General features: G+C 41.0%; 1 protein-coding gene across 1 annotated transcript in view; it reads left to right on the top strand.

Annotated features, from left to right (window-relative positions):
* The window catches only part of LOC126248437 (elongation of very long chain fatty acids protein-like), a 130,814-nt gene extending 128,531 nt beyond the window's left edge, over nucleotides 1-2,283 (top strand). The window contains exon 11 of the mRNA XM_049949415.1: nucleotides 473-2,283. Coding sequence (XP_049805372.1) covers nucleotides 473-637 — 165 coding nt within the window. The 3' untranslated portion in view covers nucleotides 638-2,283. The remainder of the gene's footprint in view (nucleotides 1-472) is intronic.
* The last annotated feature ends 16,071 nt before the right edge of the window (nucleotides 2,284-18,354 follow it).

Genomic DNA, 18,354 nt, shown 5'->3' with positions numbered 1-18,354 from the left:
AGATGTAACTGTGATCGCAGTGAAAATGAAATGACCGTAGGCGGAACTTGTAGCCTGTCTAACGGACGAAGTAAGTTCGTTACTGGATTCCAAGAGATAACAAAAGACTGAGCCGACTACAGAATTGAAGGTAGATAGATAACATTGGAAAACAAACAGGAACAACATGGATAAGTATTGCTGAAGGCTGTAATGCAATGAAAAGTCTAGAGGAGGTCTTTAGCTACTAGAAGATATCGAATTTCTGATGAAGATAGCAATGCGTTGCTTGCGATGTAACGAGGTAACATTTCCACGGTTTCCCATTTTGATATCGAGCCTTTTTCTTCGTGGGTTCCACTTATGAGGAATTGTCCGTTTGTAGCACCTGGTCGGTCGCACAGCCAAACGGACTATTGGAATAAAAGTGTTTTCTAAATTTACACGAATTACTTTTTCAAATAATATAAAAATTTCGTATGTATTGTTTCAGGTGGTGGAGTCGAACCATACAAAACCGGTGTGCAACGGCAACAGCAACAGTTCCAGCAGCAGCAACAACAACAGCAACAACTTCTATGAACAGCCCAAGGCGGCGGTACAGGCGGGCTATACGACCAGCGAGCTTCGAAACAGGGCCTTCATCGACCAGAGCTAACGCGCCTACGCCACCGAATCTCCCATCGCCTCAGGCTGCACGCCGTCGGCTAAGAAATGCGGACTTGTTTGCGCGTGTGTGGCTGTCTGAGCGCGGTGGATGCGTGTGAAGACTACCCAGCTCTCAGAGACAGGCGCTCACATTGAGCCTCCGTATACGTGGGACAACTCACGAACAAATGACGTCTGCTTCTCTGCGACTCCGCAGCAGGACAGTTCTTCTCACTTTCATACTGGCGACGAAGTAGCCGCTCACAACTTTTTCTGTCATGTTCAAGTGACAACAATTATTTGTTGAGAAGCTGCAGGCGACGTTATCGCTCGCTCTTTCACAGTGCATCCGATGCGCGTGTGGCATTCAGACTGAACTAAAGAGTGATAACTGAAGTAATCAGAAATGCTATGTAGCCTCACCACTCGTGTAGGGCAACTCCGTTTGTTGGGCTGTGCTGGCAGAATAGATCAGAAGTGTTACACCTGATTACAATGTGTAATTGGATTCGATGGAATGGAAATGGACATTGCTTGTCGAGTACTGCTACAGATGCGGCCAGCAGGCCGCGTTTTGTGACTTATCGCTGGTCGGAATACTTGCCACAATATATAAAGGGATTTCGTTTGATCGACATCGCGGGTGAAATGTTCGTACAGTTGTTTTACAACGCGACGATCACTGCCATCCCAGTGACTTAAAAATCGTAATGTCGTAATCGTAGCTATTTCTTCCATGGGTTTCCTCATGAAAACAACTTATATACTCTTAAGGAAAGCCCCTCGTGTTTCTAGTACAAAGTTACCTTCTGTCAACATACACTTGCCGAGAATTTAAAGCCGTTTAATCCCATCAATATACCAAGTGCAAAATATTTCTAATTCCTTGAAGTCAGCCCTGAACTTGCTTCGGAATAATTGTGTGTACACGTTGAATGTTGTGCTAATGAGTGACATTATTCATTATTTGTAATCGCTTAAGAGCACTGTAACGGAATTCGATATTCAGCTGCTGTTTAGACTGCGACACATAACTCGTCACTGAACAGATCACCACAAAGCCGCTACAACAGCACATTGGGTGTGTGTCTTCCTAGACCCCTAGAAGGAAGGAAATCTTTCCTGCAAATCTGTGTAGCTTAAATGAGCTGTAACTAAACTACTGTGATGTTATTTTTAAAAACACGTAGAAAGTATACTTACGAAAATTACCTCAAAATGAAGGTATTTTTTAACAGCTGTGTAGCTTCTTCTCTCATGGCTATATATTATCTGAGCGTAACAACTAGAAACTAGGAGCACAGGGGATGTTTGCTCTGCACGATTTACACCTCAGAGTGTATGTGTATTTTTGTTAAACAACGTTTTCAATTGGATAAGTCAACATCATGAGTACACATATCAATATTTTAACTCAAATATGTGTGTATAATTAACGCATTTAGTCCCTACAGTTTTTATATGTTTCAAGTAATTATTTGCGTCGATTAACAGGAATTCATTCGAAATAAATTTTAGAAAGCCTTTCTAAAAATTTGGACTTAAAGGATATGAACTGTTATCGCTCGTTTGGGATTATAACTTTTATACTGCACATGTCAAAACATTGTGTAATATGTCATTGTGTTGTGAAAATATTCAAATATTTACTATTTATTTATGTAAATCGTGTTTCATTTGTTTTTCTCCATCAATACACATCCTGATATCCTTTATCAATAAAAATACCATTTATTGTTTACTCCACATTACAGAACGTAAATCACAATAAATTGCTCTGAAATATCAAAGGCCCCAGAGAACCGCAACAACAAAGCTAAGATTTCCCATATGGAAGAATCTTCCGCATTAGAGATAAGTATACCATATATTCTTTCTTTATCCGCACATGTAATCAGTACAATCACAATACGAGCATCTTCTTTCACGTTTCCTGTATTTTAAGTGTTTTCTGGAATACGAGTATTTCCACATATTTAAGAAGACAACTACTATACTGACTGAACTATTGTTACAAAATCTAAATGGTCTAAGCACAATATGGCATAATAGAACTGAACTGAATGGCTGGCAAACTTCGCTGTAGTTCATATCGAGAGCATGAACTAAGGGAAACATTTCTTTCCCTTAAATGTTACTTAGGAAGCACCACATTATTCACTGGCATAACCTTTACATCTACATCCATATTCTGCAAGCCACTGTGAATCGCATCAGCGAAACGGCATTCTTTTTAGTGTAAATGATAGGCGAGAGCGAGCAGACAGCATTCAATCGTATTCCGTTAGCATTCGCAGGTGCTCGCTCGTGTTGCGCTAGATGTTCGATATTTCCGCGTATCATCATATGAGTTCGCGTGCTCTTAGCATCGGCGCCCAAAGCACATTGAGCATTCGTCTGCTGTTTTTAGTGCGTACTATTTTTATTATTGAAAGTAAGTTGCGTGAGCGATGCAGTGGTCAGCAGAGACTGTAATATTGTTAACAGAGGAATATAGATATCACAGGTTCTTATGGGATCCAAGATATACACAGTACAAAATGCTGAACAAAAGGAGAGATGCTTGGTAGGAAACTGTCATAGAGCTCAAAAGTCCTGTTGCAACGTGAGAAATTCATGACCTGCTTCCATGAATTGGAACCGGAGGGAACAGGCACAACCTCTTTTTATTCCTTTCTGTTCAAAAGGAACAGTGCAATAAATTTCCTTGAAATTAAACGAATTCGAATATGTATTTCTTATGCTGATAAATGTTAAGTGAAAAATGTACGAAACATCTTATCATAATTGCGGCTTACGTTCAAGGTAGTTGTAATTAGATCACAAATTTATCTCTGTTATTTTAGGAACTTACGATGTAATAACCGTATAAATGAAACTCGTTTTTTCCCTCGCTTACACTATCTCCGCTCTAACAAAAAGACATGATTTTTATCAAGAAGGATACGTGGTTTGTCGTATGTATATTTCACATTACATTAATTGTAATTTATTGAAATTATGTTCCTTATACGTAAAAATAAATTTAAATGTCGTTTGACTAGGGCCTCCCGTCGGGTAGACCGTTCGCCGGGTGCAAGTCTTTCGATTTGACGCCACTTTGGCGACTTGCACGTCGATGGGGATGATCGATGATGATCAGGACAACACAACACCCAGTCCCTGAGCGGAGAAAATCTCCGACCCAGGCGAGAATCGAACCCGGGCCCTTAAGATTGACATTCTGTCGCGCTGACCACTAATTTTTTCGGTATAGTTCGTTGCGTTTGGCCTGGGCGGACGTCACAAGACATCCGTTCAAGTTGATCGTTGATGCCTTGACTCAGTTTTTTTCATTACAGAGAGCACGCAGCCCTCTGACCGAACACGCTGAGCTACCGTGCCGGCACCACTCAGCTACTGGGGGCGGACTCCTTATAAGTAATTTGATAAAACACTTTAACGTTTCGCATTTGTCATAGCACATATTAAAACTATCTGAGATAGAGTAGCTATTGAAATACGGAACAATTACTAATGTAACTCTCTTCACTTGCCAGGAACCAGAATGTAAATGCTACCTTTCTCTAGGGTTATACTACTCGTCGGTAATTAGTATCCTGTTTTCACGCTTCCCCTCAACTGCAAAGAGAAGCCAGCGAAAAGCTTCAGTCGGCATACGTAGAATTTTGGAATAATATTAAGGAAGTCTATAGCTGCACATTAGTGCTTTGAGCATCATCTCCATGCGTTTCAAGCTTGCATAAAAATTCGGGCATTCACATTTTTCTCCTGTGCCATTTTGCTTGCTTTGTCAAAACAGCGAGTTCGCCATTGCAAGACAATCCTTTAAAGCAGGACAGTTTTGCATCGCTACTATAATAACCACTGTCTCAACTGTAACCTGGGTGCCGAAGACGTTAGCGGAAAAAATAGCAGCATTCTTAGCGTAGGCATGATTAGCTCTTTCTCTCGTATTCTCTTCCTTTTCCACCGATGCTATCCACAGATGCAAGTGAATTGTATGCGAACATTGATGAATTGTTCTCTTGTATTCGCCTTCATTCGATTCGGGGCAAGCAAAGCTTAATATGTCATACAATGGAAAGTTCCCACTGCCATCCTGTTCATAACGATTTGCAGAGGCTGGATGTAGATGCCATACAGGTGAATACTGAAGTGTTTTCTAAATAATATTTGAACTACAGCTACGTTTGTTGGTCATTCATCTGCAGTTCCGAAGTCGCCGACGCACTCTACTGCTGTGGCAATCAGCCTGGAAGTGTTAGAAAATTTCATCGACAATATTTGTCTAACTACGGGAGGAGTGATAGTTGTTTGATGTTTGTGAGTACTGGACTTGCTGAGTTACATTATAGACAATTGCGTAATGTCTCATGGAGGGGGAGCGTGTGTCAAGCATTATTTGAGTGAAGTAAGCTACTTGCTGACATCGAATTTCACCTTTATACGTTCTTTCATTACATGCTCATCCACAACTACACAAACACTACAGTGCATAAGCACTCTTCTTGTTGTTGAGCTCTCCATGCTACTCTATCCTGTGCAAGCCTCTTCATCTCTGAATAACTGCCGCAACTTACATCCTTCTGAATCTGCTTACTGTATTCATCTCTTGACCTCCCTCTACGATTTTTATCCCTGGCACTTCCCTCGATATTAAATTGGTGATCCCTTGATGTTTCAGAATGTGTCCTACCAATCGAATTGTTATACGCGTCAAATTTCTTTTCCCCCAATTCTATTGGTTGGTTCTGAGCACTATGGGACTCAACTGCTGAGGTCATTAGTCCCCTAGAACTTAGAACTAGTTAAACCTAACTAACCTAAGGACATCACACACATCCATGCCCGAGGCAGGATTCGAACCTGCGACCGTAGCGGTCTCGCGGTTCCAGACTGCAGCGCCAGAACCGCGCGGCCACTTCGGCCGGCCCCCAATTCTATTCAGTAGCTCCTCGCTGGTTACGTGATCTACCCATCTAATCTTCAATATTCTTCTGTATCACCACGTCTCAAAAGCTTCTGTTCTTTTCTTGTGCAAACTGTTTATCGTCCACACAAATACTTTCAGAAAGGACTTCCTAACACCTAAATTTCTGTTCGATGTTGACAAATTTCTCTTCTTTAGAAACACTTCTCTTGTCATTGCCAGTCTACATTTTATGTCCTCTCTAATTCGGCCATCATCAGTTATGCTGCCCAAATAACAAAACTCCTCAACTATTTTAAGTGTCTCGTTCCCTAATCTAATTCCTTCAGAATAGCCTTCTTTAATTCGACTGCATTCCCTTATCCTTGCTTTGCACTCATTACACACATGAAATAGATACTCACTTGACAGAGGACGGAGGATGGTAATTGGCACGATCTCCCGTAAGGCATTACCCTCAGCAGTAATTCGGTACTCCCGCATTGTTCCCAACACTCTAACGATCGAAAGCAGGACTAACTTTGACTTACACCAAGGGTTCCTGGACTGAAAATGAGAAATGAAATATCTACAGGACACAGAGTGGTTTCTCTTTCTGCTTCTACTGATGGTGTACCACAGGAGGTGGACAAAAATATGGAAACTCCAAAAAGAAAACACATTACCATGGCTAATACGGTCTAGGGAAACTGCTAGCATTCAAAACAGCTTCCAGTCGCCTCAAAATGGCTACATACAGATCCTGTTTAATTTTCAAGGTAATCTTATACCATTCATCGTATAAAATAGCGGTAAGTTAAGCTAACGATGATGGAGGTGGATAGCAATATCGCAGCCTTCTCTCCAAACTAGACCACGAAGTCTCAATAATTTTGAGATCTGGTGTCTAGGGCGGCAAGGGGAGCTGCAACAACTTATCCACGTGCTCACAAAACAAGTTCTGGACGATGCGAGCTGTTTGAACAATGGCTCTGTAGTCTTGGAACACAGCATCACCGTTGGAAAACAAATATTGTACCGTGGGATGCACATGATCAGCCAAAATGGTCACATAATCTTTGAAGCAATGTGACATTGCAGAGTAATCTGAGGGCATATTGTACACCACGCTGCCCAAAACATCATCGAGCCCACGCCATGTTTCACTATTTGGGAAATAAACTCGGCCAGAAGTAGGAAAGAATGTGAAACGAGACTCAACCGACCAAATCACTTTATTCCACTGCTCCATTGTCCATATTTTATGGCTTCAGCACCAAGTTTCCTGTTAATGTCATCTGAATCACTGACGAGTGGTTTTGGAATTCCAACTCACCACGCAGTTCCCAGTTCATGGAGCTCCCTTCGTGTTGTTTTGGTGCTGACATGGTTCGCGATTGCGACATTCAGTTCTGCAGTGACTTTTTCAGCTGTCGTTATCTTATTTTTCGTCACAATTCTCTTCAATCACTATCTGTCACAATCACTCAGCACCCACTTCGTCCACGTTTTGACTTAACGGATGATGCTTATTTACTTTCCCTGTATACAGGCCGGCCGGTGTGGCCGCGCGGTTCTAGGCGCTTCAGTCCGGAACCGCGCGACCGCTACGGTCGCAGGTTCGAATCCTGCGTCGGGCATGGATGTGTGTGATGTCCTTAGGTTAGTTATGTTTAAGTATTTCTAAGTCCAAGGGGACTGATGACCTCAGCTGTTAAGTCCCTTATTGCTCAGAGCCATTTGAACCCGTATACAGTATAAATCTTCGTCACGGTGCCACTTGAAGCACCAAACACTTCGGCTACCTCGGTTACGGAATCACCCACCTTACGAGCACCAACAATTTGTCCACTTTCCAATTCACTAAGCTCCGACAGAAGGCACTCATGACTACATACAACACTTTCCTCAAAATGGTTCAAATGGCTCTGAGCACTATGGGACTTAACATCTATGGTCATCAGTCCCCTAGAACTTAGAACCACTAAAACGTAACTAACCTAAGGACATCACACAACATCCAGTCATCACGAGGCAGAGAACAATTTTCTCACTACGACTGCACTTGCACCGTACTGAGGGCATTGCACAGGTGCCGTTCGAGGTCAAATACATCATCTCCTTCATATCTATGGAATATGTGTAGTGCGAGCCATCGAAATTCTGGTAGCACATGCTAGCGTTTCCAATGCTATGGATTCCAGACGTCGAGATGTCATTCAGTATAAAGTTTAAGTACAGTTAGTCAAAATGATCTGTAAAGTGTGTGGTTTAGTAAAGTGGTCTCCGCCAATTGCGATCCTTTGACCCTTTAAACTTACCAAGTAATCTCTCTCGTGGACATTGCGAGAGTTTCCAAGGGCAACATTTTAATCAGCACCCACTTTCGTGAAACATGCCTCATTTGTAAACATCGTGAGTTTCGGTAAATAAAGGGCAACACTACTTTAATAAAGGAAATTTGTGGTAAGTTTCTATGGGACCAAACTGCTGATATCATCGGTCCTTAGGCTTACATATTACTTAATCTAACTTAAACTAACTTACGCTAAGGAAAACACACACACCCATGCCCGAGGGAGGACTCGAATCTCCGACGGGGAGAGCCGCGCGAAGCGTGGGAGGCGCCTGAGACCGCGCAGCTACCCCGTGCGGCTTTAATCAAGGAATAGTTGCGGAAGTTATTACCTCGGTTAAGAAGCCGACTTCTTGATCTTCCTTCATGTATGTGCTTGTCATGTTCAGTACGTCAACCATTCATGTGATAACGTGTGTTCGTCCTTGATTGGAAGTTAAATGTTCCATAAAGCTTTCTTCAAATTCAGTGGTTTGTATGCTTCTCTTTTTACCTATCTGACGACCGTCAGCTGAAACGCTGGCATATTTCCTCGTTCCGCAATCAACAATGGTGAATGTTACGAAGTAAGCAGTTTGGTTACGCGCCCATTTATAACCGATGAATATTACTGGTATTCCCAGCAACCTAATCATAAAGTGAAGACATATCAGTAAGTTTCCGTGGCACCCCTGTAGTTACAAATGAAATACTACTGACCTCAGTGCGACACTTGAGCTTGCTTCTTGATACACAACTTGTCAAATATTGGCACCAAATGAGATACAGCTACACTCATTTCCTTCTCCACACAAAATTTTGATCTGTACTTGGCTTTAATGACAGCCACTGCCGAAAACCCCCTCATGCAAAGATAGGAGGTGGCAAAAGGAATTAATACCTTCCGTAATTACTTACTCAAGCGCGGACACTCTTTTCTTACTGAATACCAAAAATGTTGGCAATATCATTGATGAAAACTTCACTTTTAGTGAAGAATCCGATGAAAGCTCAATCAACTCTTCCTTTTCTACATTATAGAACTCAAAAGGAGGATCGTTACCGAAGGGATTTTGAACCTACTGAAACTTATCACATTTTTCAGAAAAGTAAGTTCCAAAATGAACATGAAGTTCAGGTACATGTACTTCAGTTATAAAAAAATATCTGCAGTAAGGCCTAACCCAACGTCGTTTACAAAGTGCTACAAACGTGGAAAGTAGTCCATTTTTCCTCCATCTTCCATTTTTCTCCACCAAAGAAGATGCTTCTTTTTGAAGGCCGAAACTCTGTCAACAAGCCCACTGAAATAAGTTTCACTTCATTGTAGAGACTTATTCAGTGGGCTTAACTTCTCGAATACATTCAATAGGAAGTCGGTGTCTAAAAATCACTTAGCACTGATACGATTTTCTTCTTCCAGGTATGAACAGAATTCTCGCCTGAGTTCAAAAAGGTGCGATAGTATATTTCCCATGGAAAGCCAAAGAGAGCTCGTGTAAGATAAGAGATATTTACGTTCAGCCCCGATATTGTGACACATTTATCTAAAAAGTCTAGCTTCCTGAGGTCGGTTTGCACCACTTGATTTAGATCAACACTCAAAAGTTGCGAAGAAGTGCTTCTCTATGGATGATGCAACGATAGTGAGCCCAGTTAATTTGATTTTCTAACATGAAATTGTCCATTATTTCTAAAAAGTCTTAGCCTGTCCTACCTGCATTTATTTCCTAGCATAAAAAAAGATTTTCCATCACTTCGTTACTTTATTCATCATCAAATCGCTTACAGCAAATCAAATGAACATCTCTATTGTTATCAATGGCCTCATCAAGCTGCAGATCAAAATCCCTCCCTCTAATTTCTTCTGTAATTAGTTTATGAAGATCTTCTTCTAAATATTGAATTAGTCAACTAACTGTAGTGTCAGAGAAAGTAATCGGCAAAAGCTGTTTTGTCATGAACCCTCCAAGCACAATGGACACCATGTCAATAGCACACGGCAGAATTAGTTATTCTGCAATCGTGTGGGATTCCTTACATTTTGCTACTCGGTAAGCAACATTGTAGTACGCTAGAAGTGCTTCAGTCGAAGTTTTTGCCTTCTTAAAAGTGTTGATTCTTTTTCTTTCATTCGACTACGTTTTCTAGAAAAATATTCTCTTGGTTTCACCACCTCATTCTTATGAATGCTTTATAAATGACCTTTTAATTTCCTAATTTCCTAATTCAACAGAAACTACTTTCAAACATAAAAAACACTGTGGACGCTATTTACTGTTAACAACAGCGCACGTGAAACCAAAATCTAAGTAGCTTCCGTCGTAATTTCCATAATTGCGTTTCCTATCTTCATTATCACTTTCCTTGTCGTCCTCAACAATTTCTCACTCTTTACCTCCACTTGACAAGCTTAAAAACTTTTCGACAGTTTATAGCCTTTACCAACTTTATAACAAAGTCACAGTATAATAAAAACTGAAAACACAGCAATCACCGATTTGCTAAGTGTAATGTTACAGACTAATGGAAAATCTGGTAGCAGCCGACCTCGGGAAGATCAGTTTGGATTCCGTAGAAATGTTGGAACACGTGAGGCAATACTGACCCTACGACTTATCTTAGAAAATAGATTAAGGAAAGGCAAACCTACGTTTCTAGCATTTGTAGACTTAGAGAAAGCTTTTGACAATGTTGATTAGAATACCCTCTTTCAAATTCTGAAAATGGCAGGGGTAAAATACAGGGAGCGAAAGACTATTTACAATTTGTACAGAACCAGATGGCAGTTACAAGAGTCGAGGGGCATGAAAGGGAAGCAGTGGTTGGGAAAGGAGTGAGACAGTGTTGTGGCCTATCCCCGATGTTATTCAATCTGTATATTGAGCAAGCAGTGAAGGAAAAAAAAGAAAAATTCGGAGTAGGTATTAAAATCCATGGAGAAGAAATAAAAACTTTGAGGTTCGCCGATGTCATTGTAATTCTGTCAGAGGCAGCAAAGGACCTAGAAGAGCAGTTGAACGGAATGGACAGTGTCTTGAAAGGAGGATATAAGATGAACATCAACAAAAGCAAAATGAGGATAATGGAATGTAGTCGAATTAAATCAGGTGATGCTGAGGGAATTAGATTAGGAACTGAGACACTTAAAGTAGTAGACGAGTTTCGCTATTTGGGCAGAAAAATAACTAAGGATGGTCGAAGTAGAGAGGATATAAAATGTAGACTGGCAATGGCAAGGGAAGCGTTTCTGAAGAAGAGAAATTTGTTAACATTGAGTGTAGATTTAAGTGTCAGGAAGTCGTTTCTGAAAGTATTTGTATGGAGTGTAGCCAAGTATGGAAGTGAAACATGGACGATAAATAGTTTAGACAAGAAGAGAATAGAAGCTTTCGAAATGTGGTGCTACAGAAGAATGTTGAAGATTAGATGGGTAGATCACATAACTAATGAGGAGGTATTGAATAGAATTGGGGAGAAGAGAAATTTGTGGCACAACTTGACTAGAAGAAGGGATCGGTTGGTAGGACATGTTCTGAGGCATCAAGGGATCACCAATTTAGTACTGGAGAGCTGTATGGAGGGTAAAAATCGTAGAGGGAGACCAAGAGATGAGTACACTAAGCAGATTTAGAAGGATGTAGGTTGCAGTAGGTACTGGGAGATGATGAAGCTTGCACAGGATAGAGTAGCATGGAGAGCTGCATCAAACTAGTCTCTGGACTGAAGACCACAACAACAACAACAACGCGCGATAATTCAGCTTTCAAGTTATGACTGCTTACACACGCTGGACGACATCTAAAGTGAAATTTCTCCTAGGCCACACACGTTGATACCAGAAATGAAATTTCTCACAACTGTCTTCTTTGTCACTAAATATGTAGCAAATTCAGGGCACCCTATCAATCATTCATGGCGCACCAGAGCGCCGCGGCTCACAGGTTGAATACGATTGCCTCATATCGTTGTGGATACGCTGTTTCTCATTTCTTGTTATAGGTTCCAAGGTGATAACTGTACCCCGCATACCCATCTATCAACCCAAAAATTTTAAATCGTCTACATTTTCGTACTTCGTACAAGAAAAGTGACCGGATTTAATATCCCGAAAATAGTCGTGCTACTCGTATAATTAATTCCGCACGTTAGTGACCTGCCTTAAAAGAGAGATACGAGTATACGCACTCCATGATGTGTACGAATGTCTTCATCTCAGATCTCTTATTATTCCATATTCATGGTGACACGAAACATAAATCAGACGTGCACTAAATGGCCATCGAAAATGAAATATGAAATGACGATGTACAACATTATATTTACAAATACAACATTGAAGTATATAAACGGCTAACAGCTTAGTCATGTCAGCTTTTAGCCTTTCAATGGGAATCAAACATCACGAAGAAAATTACAAACATAAATGCACAAAATACATAGCTGCCATTATTACATAAACTATATAATTTTTTTAATGGACCGCCACAACAGGTAGTGTGTACGGAATGCACGAAATTGTGATTTAAACAAATAATTCCCTCTTAGAAATAAAAATAACATTTGTTGCTTTACGTGATAACGATATGGTGTGAATTTAAAAAGAAGTACTCATAAAATACAAAATATGTGATTGCAAAACACATATATTGTTTTTAAGAAGCTAAAAGAGAGCCACTGTTTTGCGTAGGGACGCAAAGTGCATCATATACACCACCTGGCCAGAAAAGTGAAGTTCCCAGAAGACATGGTCGGATGGCAATGTACGTAACTTCGTACACGTACACATCATCAGCGAGTATGTAAATGGTTAGAGCTTCAATTCTCTGCGTTGTTATCAGGCCTAGTGGGGGTGAACAGCGTGACATTGTTGAGAGACCACTGTGAAGGAAACGGAGTTTCCGCATACTCGTGTGAGACAACGTTCATCAGCAACTGATAGAGTTTGCAAGGACCTCATTGTTGGTCTCCATTTGATGGCCGAATAGTGCCATATCCAGATTTGTAGGGCATTCGGACGTGACTGTCGCCCGATGCTGGGAACGTGAGGACAGGAATACTCGGTGGACAAAGTCTGACCACCACAAAGGTCGTTCTCCGTACCCTGCACCAAGCACATAGTAACACCTTCACGTTTGTGCCTGCCATCAGAGAACAAGTAATGGACTCCTTGCAACGTTCTGTGTCTTCCCACGCCATTGGTCGGTGACTAGCAGCAGCTGAACTAGACAATTATCTTTCCATGCGTTAACTGCTGAGTTTGGTGTTGTGACGTGAGCGGGAAGCATAGACTGCACCATTCCGGACGACCATTGTCGGTGAGTACAGTGGCGACCTAGGGAGATATCCCACTCTTCCACCGTTTTGGAAAGCACAGCGGTGTTACTACTGGTGTCATGGTATAGTGGGGGGGGGGGGGGGGGGGGAGGCATCGGATATGACTCCAGGTCACGGCTGGTAGTGACTGAGCGATCTCTGCCGACACAACAGGACATCATGCACCCTTCTGTGCTACCTCTCATCGTGGTCCCACTTGTCAACAGGTCAATGCTCGTCCAAACATGGCTTGTGTCTCTATGAAGTGTCCGTGGGATGTTGAGGTACATCCGTGGCCAGAAAGAGACCCAGATCTCACCCCTGTAGAACATGTGTGGAGTCAACTCGGAAGCCAATTCCGTCCCACTGCCAGTATCCAGGACATCAAGGACTAGTTACAACAGCGGTGGGCCAGTTTGCTCTAGGAGAAGATACAACAGCCTTATGACACCCTTGCCAACAGAATCAGAGCGTGCACCCAGGCCAGAGGAGGTGCAACGTCATAGTTATAAGTTGCCTCATACAGCCAAGTTCTTCGTAAATCTGACTCGATTTTGTAATCACTGAAATAACTTCATATGCCCCCTCAAACCGTGATGTTTCATTTCGTTTAATCCTTCCCCTTTGGGTGCATCACTTTTTTTGTCATGCAGTGCATATCTTTTCACTTTCTTCTCTCTTTACGTTGAGTGGAAAAAATTAGCAGTACATAACTGGATATAAATATATACGCAAAGCTTTGTTAGATGAGCTACTAAATTACCTACATTTTATTTCGTTAGCTTTTTAATGAGGCTCAGATATCATAAAAAGAGAAAAAATTTCTAACAAAAGTGTACAGAAATTCATAGAAAAATTAACATATCGTTCCGTTTGTGTCTAAATAACGAATATGCATTATATTAGTTTTGAGATACAGAGTTTCAAAAATCACCTTGGTTATTTAAGAAATCTATTTGCAACCTATTTATTGTTACCACATTTACAAATGTTAGGATACGAGATTCGTAGCTATACCTCCATCCTGTTGGGGTGAGGGGGACGGTATTATACATTCGTTACTCTGGAATTACCTAGGCATGCTGAATTTTTGCATATGTATTACAAATAAATCAGATATATCGGATGCCAGTTCCATTTGTATTGCTGCAAAATTAACAAGAGAAAGTAAAAACCAAAGGTTGAATCACCAACAAAACTATAAACAAACGATCTAATCAATAGAAACCTTCAATGTGCATCAGATTTTTCTTCAGCGTAAGGTTCAGAACGTGCGTCATGCACAGTGTCATCGCTTAAGAAACTTCACTAATATTCTTGATATTCCCGCATAAGCATCTGTTCCACACAAATTATGAGTAGATCCTTAAGTTTTGCTGCTACTATTGGAAGTTTTTTGTTTGTATCTTGGGAACAGACATATTTGTTGAAGGTCGTTCCTTTCTTTAGAAGGTTGCTTCACTAAAGAGCCCTTCAGATATAGTCTTGTAAAAAAATGAAAGAGATTTGCTTCTTTGATAGTGGAGTAGGCAAACATTCTGCACTGGAACGTAGAGGACGTCTTTCCGTTCATTTATAAAGTTTATAAAATCGCCGTGAAGCATAGTACGGATGACAAAAGTACAAGTATTCCCCCTGCAACTTTGAATGATTTGTGCCGATCTATGAGGGTACTGCACTGATACATAGTTCCTTTCCTTTCCTATCTTGGAATGAACAGAGTTAGACTCAATTTCTGTGCGACCTGTTTCGAAAAATGTGTGACTAAGTTTGTATGGCTTTTATTGAGAGCGATACACATAGACATAAACACCGAGTTCTTCTGCTGGCCATCACATCCATCTCACATCGTCCTTACCTGTATCATTACTTGTATAGACAAATGTGGCGATTTCAGTGGATCCTCTTTTACCGTCTGTCTTATCCCACTAGTATCATGTGCTGCCTTGATTCCTCAGATTGTATTTGTTCAAATTATACATTGTTTGAAACTTCCTGGCAGATTAAAACTGTGTGCGGGACCGAGACTCGAACTCGGGACCCTTGCCTTTCTTCCAGGAGTGCTAGTTCTGCAAGGTTCGCAGGAGAGCTTCTGTGAAGTTTGGAAAGTAGGAGATGAGGTACTGGCGGAAGTAAAGCTGTGTGGAGAGGGGGGAGGCGTGCTTGGGTTGCTCAGTTGGTAATAAAAAACTAAGTTAATCGATCAACAACGAACTTAAGCGGATGTCTTACGACGTCCGCCCCGAGCACATGCAACGGACAAAAGCGAACAAAATGAGTTAAAAAAAAAGTTGGTAGAGCACTTGCCCGCGAAACGCAAAGGTCCCGAGTTCGAGTCGTGGTCCGGCACACAGTTTTAATCTGCCAGGAAGTTTCAAATCAGCGCACACTCTGCTGCAGAGTGGAAATCTTTGTATACAGTGCTAGCTTTGCCAGGTAGAATACTTTGTCATAAAGCCCCTCTGAAGTATTCAACATGACTTATAGTTCAAAATATACGGTTCTGGCTCTTAGATCGCTTTGTGCTAGCATTTTATCTTCATTACACTCTTTTCGAGTCAGATCATCTCTTTGCGAACGTTTCCCATGTTCTTGCTTTGAAAACTTCTCGTTTCTGGTCAGTGAATTAAATGCGATACATTGATCTTTCTATTCTACAGGATTCTACATGGTAGTTGTGGAATATATGCCTACATTTTGGAAGATACGCTGGCTTGTAATTGTCCACTTCCTACCTGGGGCTAAAGACGCTATGCATAAAAGTATAATTTCAAGGGAGTGGAAAGCTTAAAAGTGATGAGTAGCTGGAATTTTATAGTTAGAAAAGGAAGAGAAGGAAAAGTAGCCGGGGAATATGGACCGGGAGAAAGTGGTGAAAGAGGAAGCTGCTATAAGAATTTTGCCCACAGTGTGCACATTTAATTACCGGTAACACTTGGTTCAAGAGACATGAAAGAAAGTTGTATATGTGGAAGAGACGTGAGATCACTGGAAGATTTCAAACTGGTTGTGTGATGATAAGACAGAGATTCAGGGACCAGATTTTAAACTGTAAGACATCTTCAGGGGCAGATGTGGACTCTCACCACGATTTATTTGTTATGAACTGCAGATTAAAACAGAAGAAACTGCAAAAAGTTTGGAAATTATGGAGATAGAACTTGGAAACTTTGAAAGAATCAGTGGTTCTTCAGAGTTTCAGAAGGGGCATTAGGCAACGAATGACCGAAACAGGAGGAAATATAACAGTGGAAGACAAATGAGTAGCTTTGAGAGATGAAATAGAGAAGGCAGGACAGGATCAACTAGATGAAAAGACAATACCTAGAAAAAATCCTTGGATATCACAGGAGATGTTGAAATTAATTGATGAGAAGAGAAATATGAAAAAGTGAAGCAGGCGAAAGGAAATACAGACATCTGACATAAAGTGCAAACTGGCTAAGCAGCATTGGCTACAGGACAAATAAAAGTCAATAGAAGCATGTATAACTAGAGGAAAGTTAGATACCGCCTATACGAAAATTAAAGAGGCCTTTGGAGAAAGGAGAAGCAGCTATGTAAATATCAGGAGCTAACATGGAAAACCAGTCCTCAGAGAAGAAGGAAAAGCTGATTGGTGGAAGAAATATATAGAGGCGCTATACAAGGGAAATGAACTCGAAGGCAATATTTTAGAAAGGAAGGAGGATGTAGGTGAAGATGAGCTGGGAAATATGATACTGCGAGATTAATTTGACAGACCACTGAAACACCTAAGTCGAAACAAGGTCCCTGGAGGAGACGACATTCCCCCAGAACTATTGTTATCCACGGGAGAGCCAACTATGACAGAACTATTCCAGCTTGTGTACAATATGTATGAGACCGGGGAAATAATTTCTTACTTCAAGTTTAATGCAATATTTACAGTTCTAAAGAGAGTGTATGTCGACGGGTGTGAATATTACCGAACTATCAGTTTAATAAGTCATGGCTGCAAAATACTGACACGAATAATTAGAGTAGAATGGAAAAACAGGTGGAAGATCAGACTGGGTTGCGGAGAAACGTAGGAACACGCGAGGCAATACTGACTCTATGACTTATTTTAGAAGACAGGTTAACGAAAGGCTTAGAGAAATCTTTTGACAATGTTGATTGGAATACACTCGTTGAAATTGTGTAGGAAGCAGGGATGAAACACAGGGAACGAAAGGCTATTTACAACTTGTACTGAAACCAGACGGACGTTATAAAAGTCGAAGGGCATGAAAGGGTAGCTGTGGGTGAGCAGGGAGGGAGACAGGGCTGTAGCCTAACCCGATGTTATTCAATGTGTACACCGAGCAAGCAATAAAGGAAACCAAAGAAAAATCTGAAGAAGCAGTTAAAGTTCAGGCAGAAGAAATAAAAACTTTGAGGTCTGCCGATGATTTAATTCTGTTAGAACCAGCAAACGACCTAGAGAGCAGTTGAACGGAATGGGCAGTGTCTTGATAGAAGGACATAAGTTTAACATCAGCAAAAGTAAAACAACGGTAATGGAATGTAATTGAATTAAGTCAGATGATTCTGAGAAATTAGATTAGGAAATGAGACACTAAAAGTAGTAGATGAGTTTTCTTCTATTTGGGCAGTAAAATAACTGATGATGGAGAAAGTTGAAAGGACATAAAATGTAGACTGGAAATGGCAAGGAAAGCATTTCTGAAGAAGAGAAATTTTTTAATATCGAACAGTAATTCAAGTGTTAGGAACTTTTTTCTGATGGTATTTGTCTGGAGTATATCCTTGCACGTGAGTGAAACGTGGACGACAAGGAGTTAGAACATTAAGAGAATTCAAGAGTTTGAAATATGATGCTACAGAAGAATGCTAAAGATAGATGGGTGGATCGTGAAACTGATAAGGAAGTATTGAGTAGAATTGGGAAGAAAAGCAGTTTGCGGCATAATTCGACTAAAAGAAGAGTTAAGTTGATAGGACACTTTTTGAGAAGTCAAGGTAGAATTTAGTTTAGTATTGGAGGGAAGTCGGGTGACGATGAGGGGGGGGGGGGCGGGGATGGAGAGCGATACCAATACAGGCGAATACAGCAAGCAGGTTCAAATGGATGCATGTTGCAAAAGTTAGTCAGAAATAAGAGGGTTGCACGGGATGCAGTAGCACAGTGAGCTGCATC

Source organism: Schistocerca nitens, chromosome 3 (assembly GCF_023898315.1).
Source record: "Schistocerca nitens isolate TAMUIC-IGC-003100 chromosome 3, iqSchNite1.1, whole genome shotgun sequence".
NCBI lineage: Eukaryota > Metazoa > Arthropoda > Insecta > Orthoptera > Acrididae > Schistocerca > Schistocerca nitens.
Note: the sequence above shows the minus strand (reverse complement) of the source record. Positions and strands in the feature narration are given on the sequence as shown.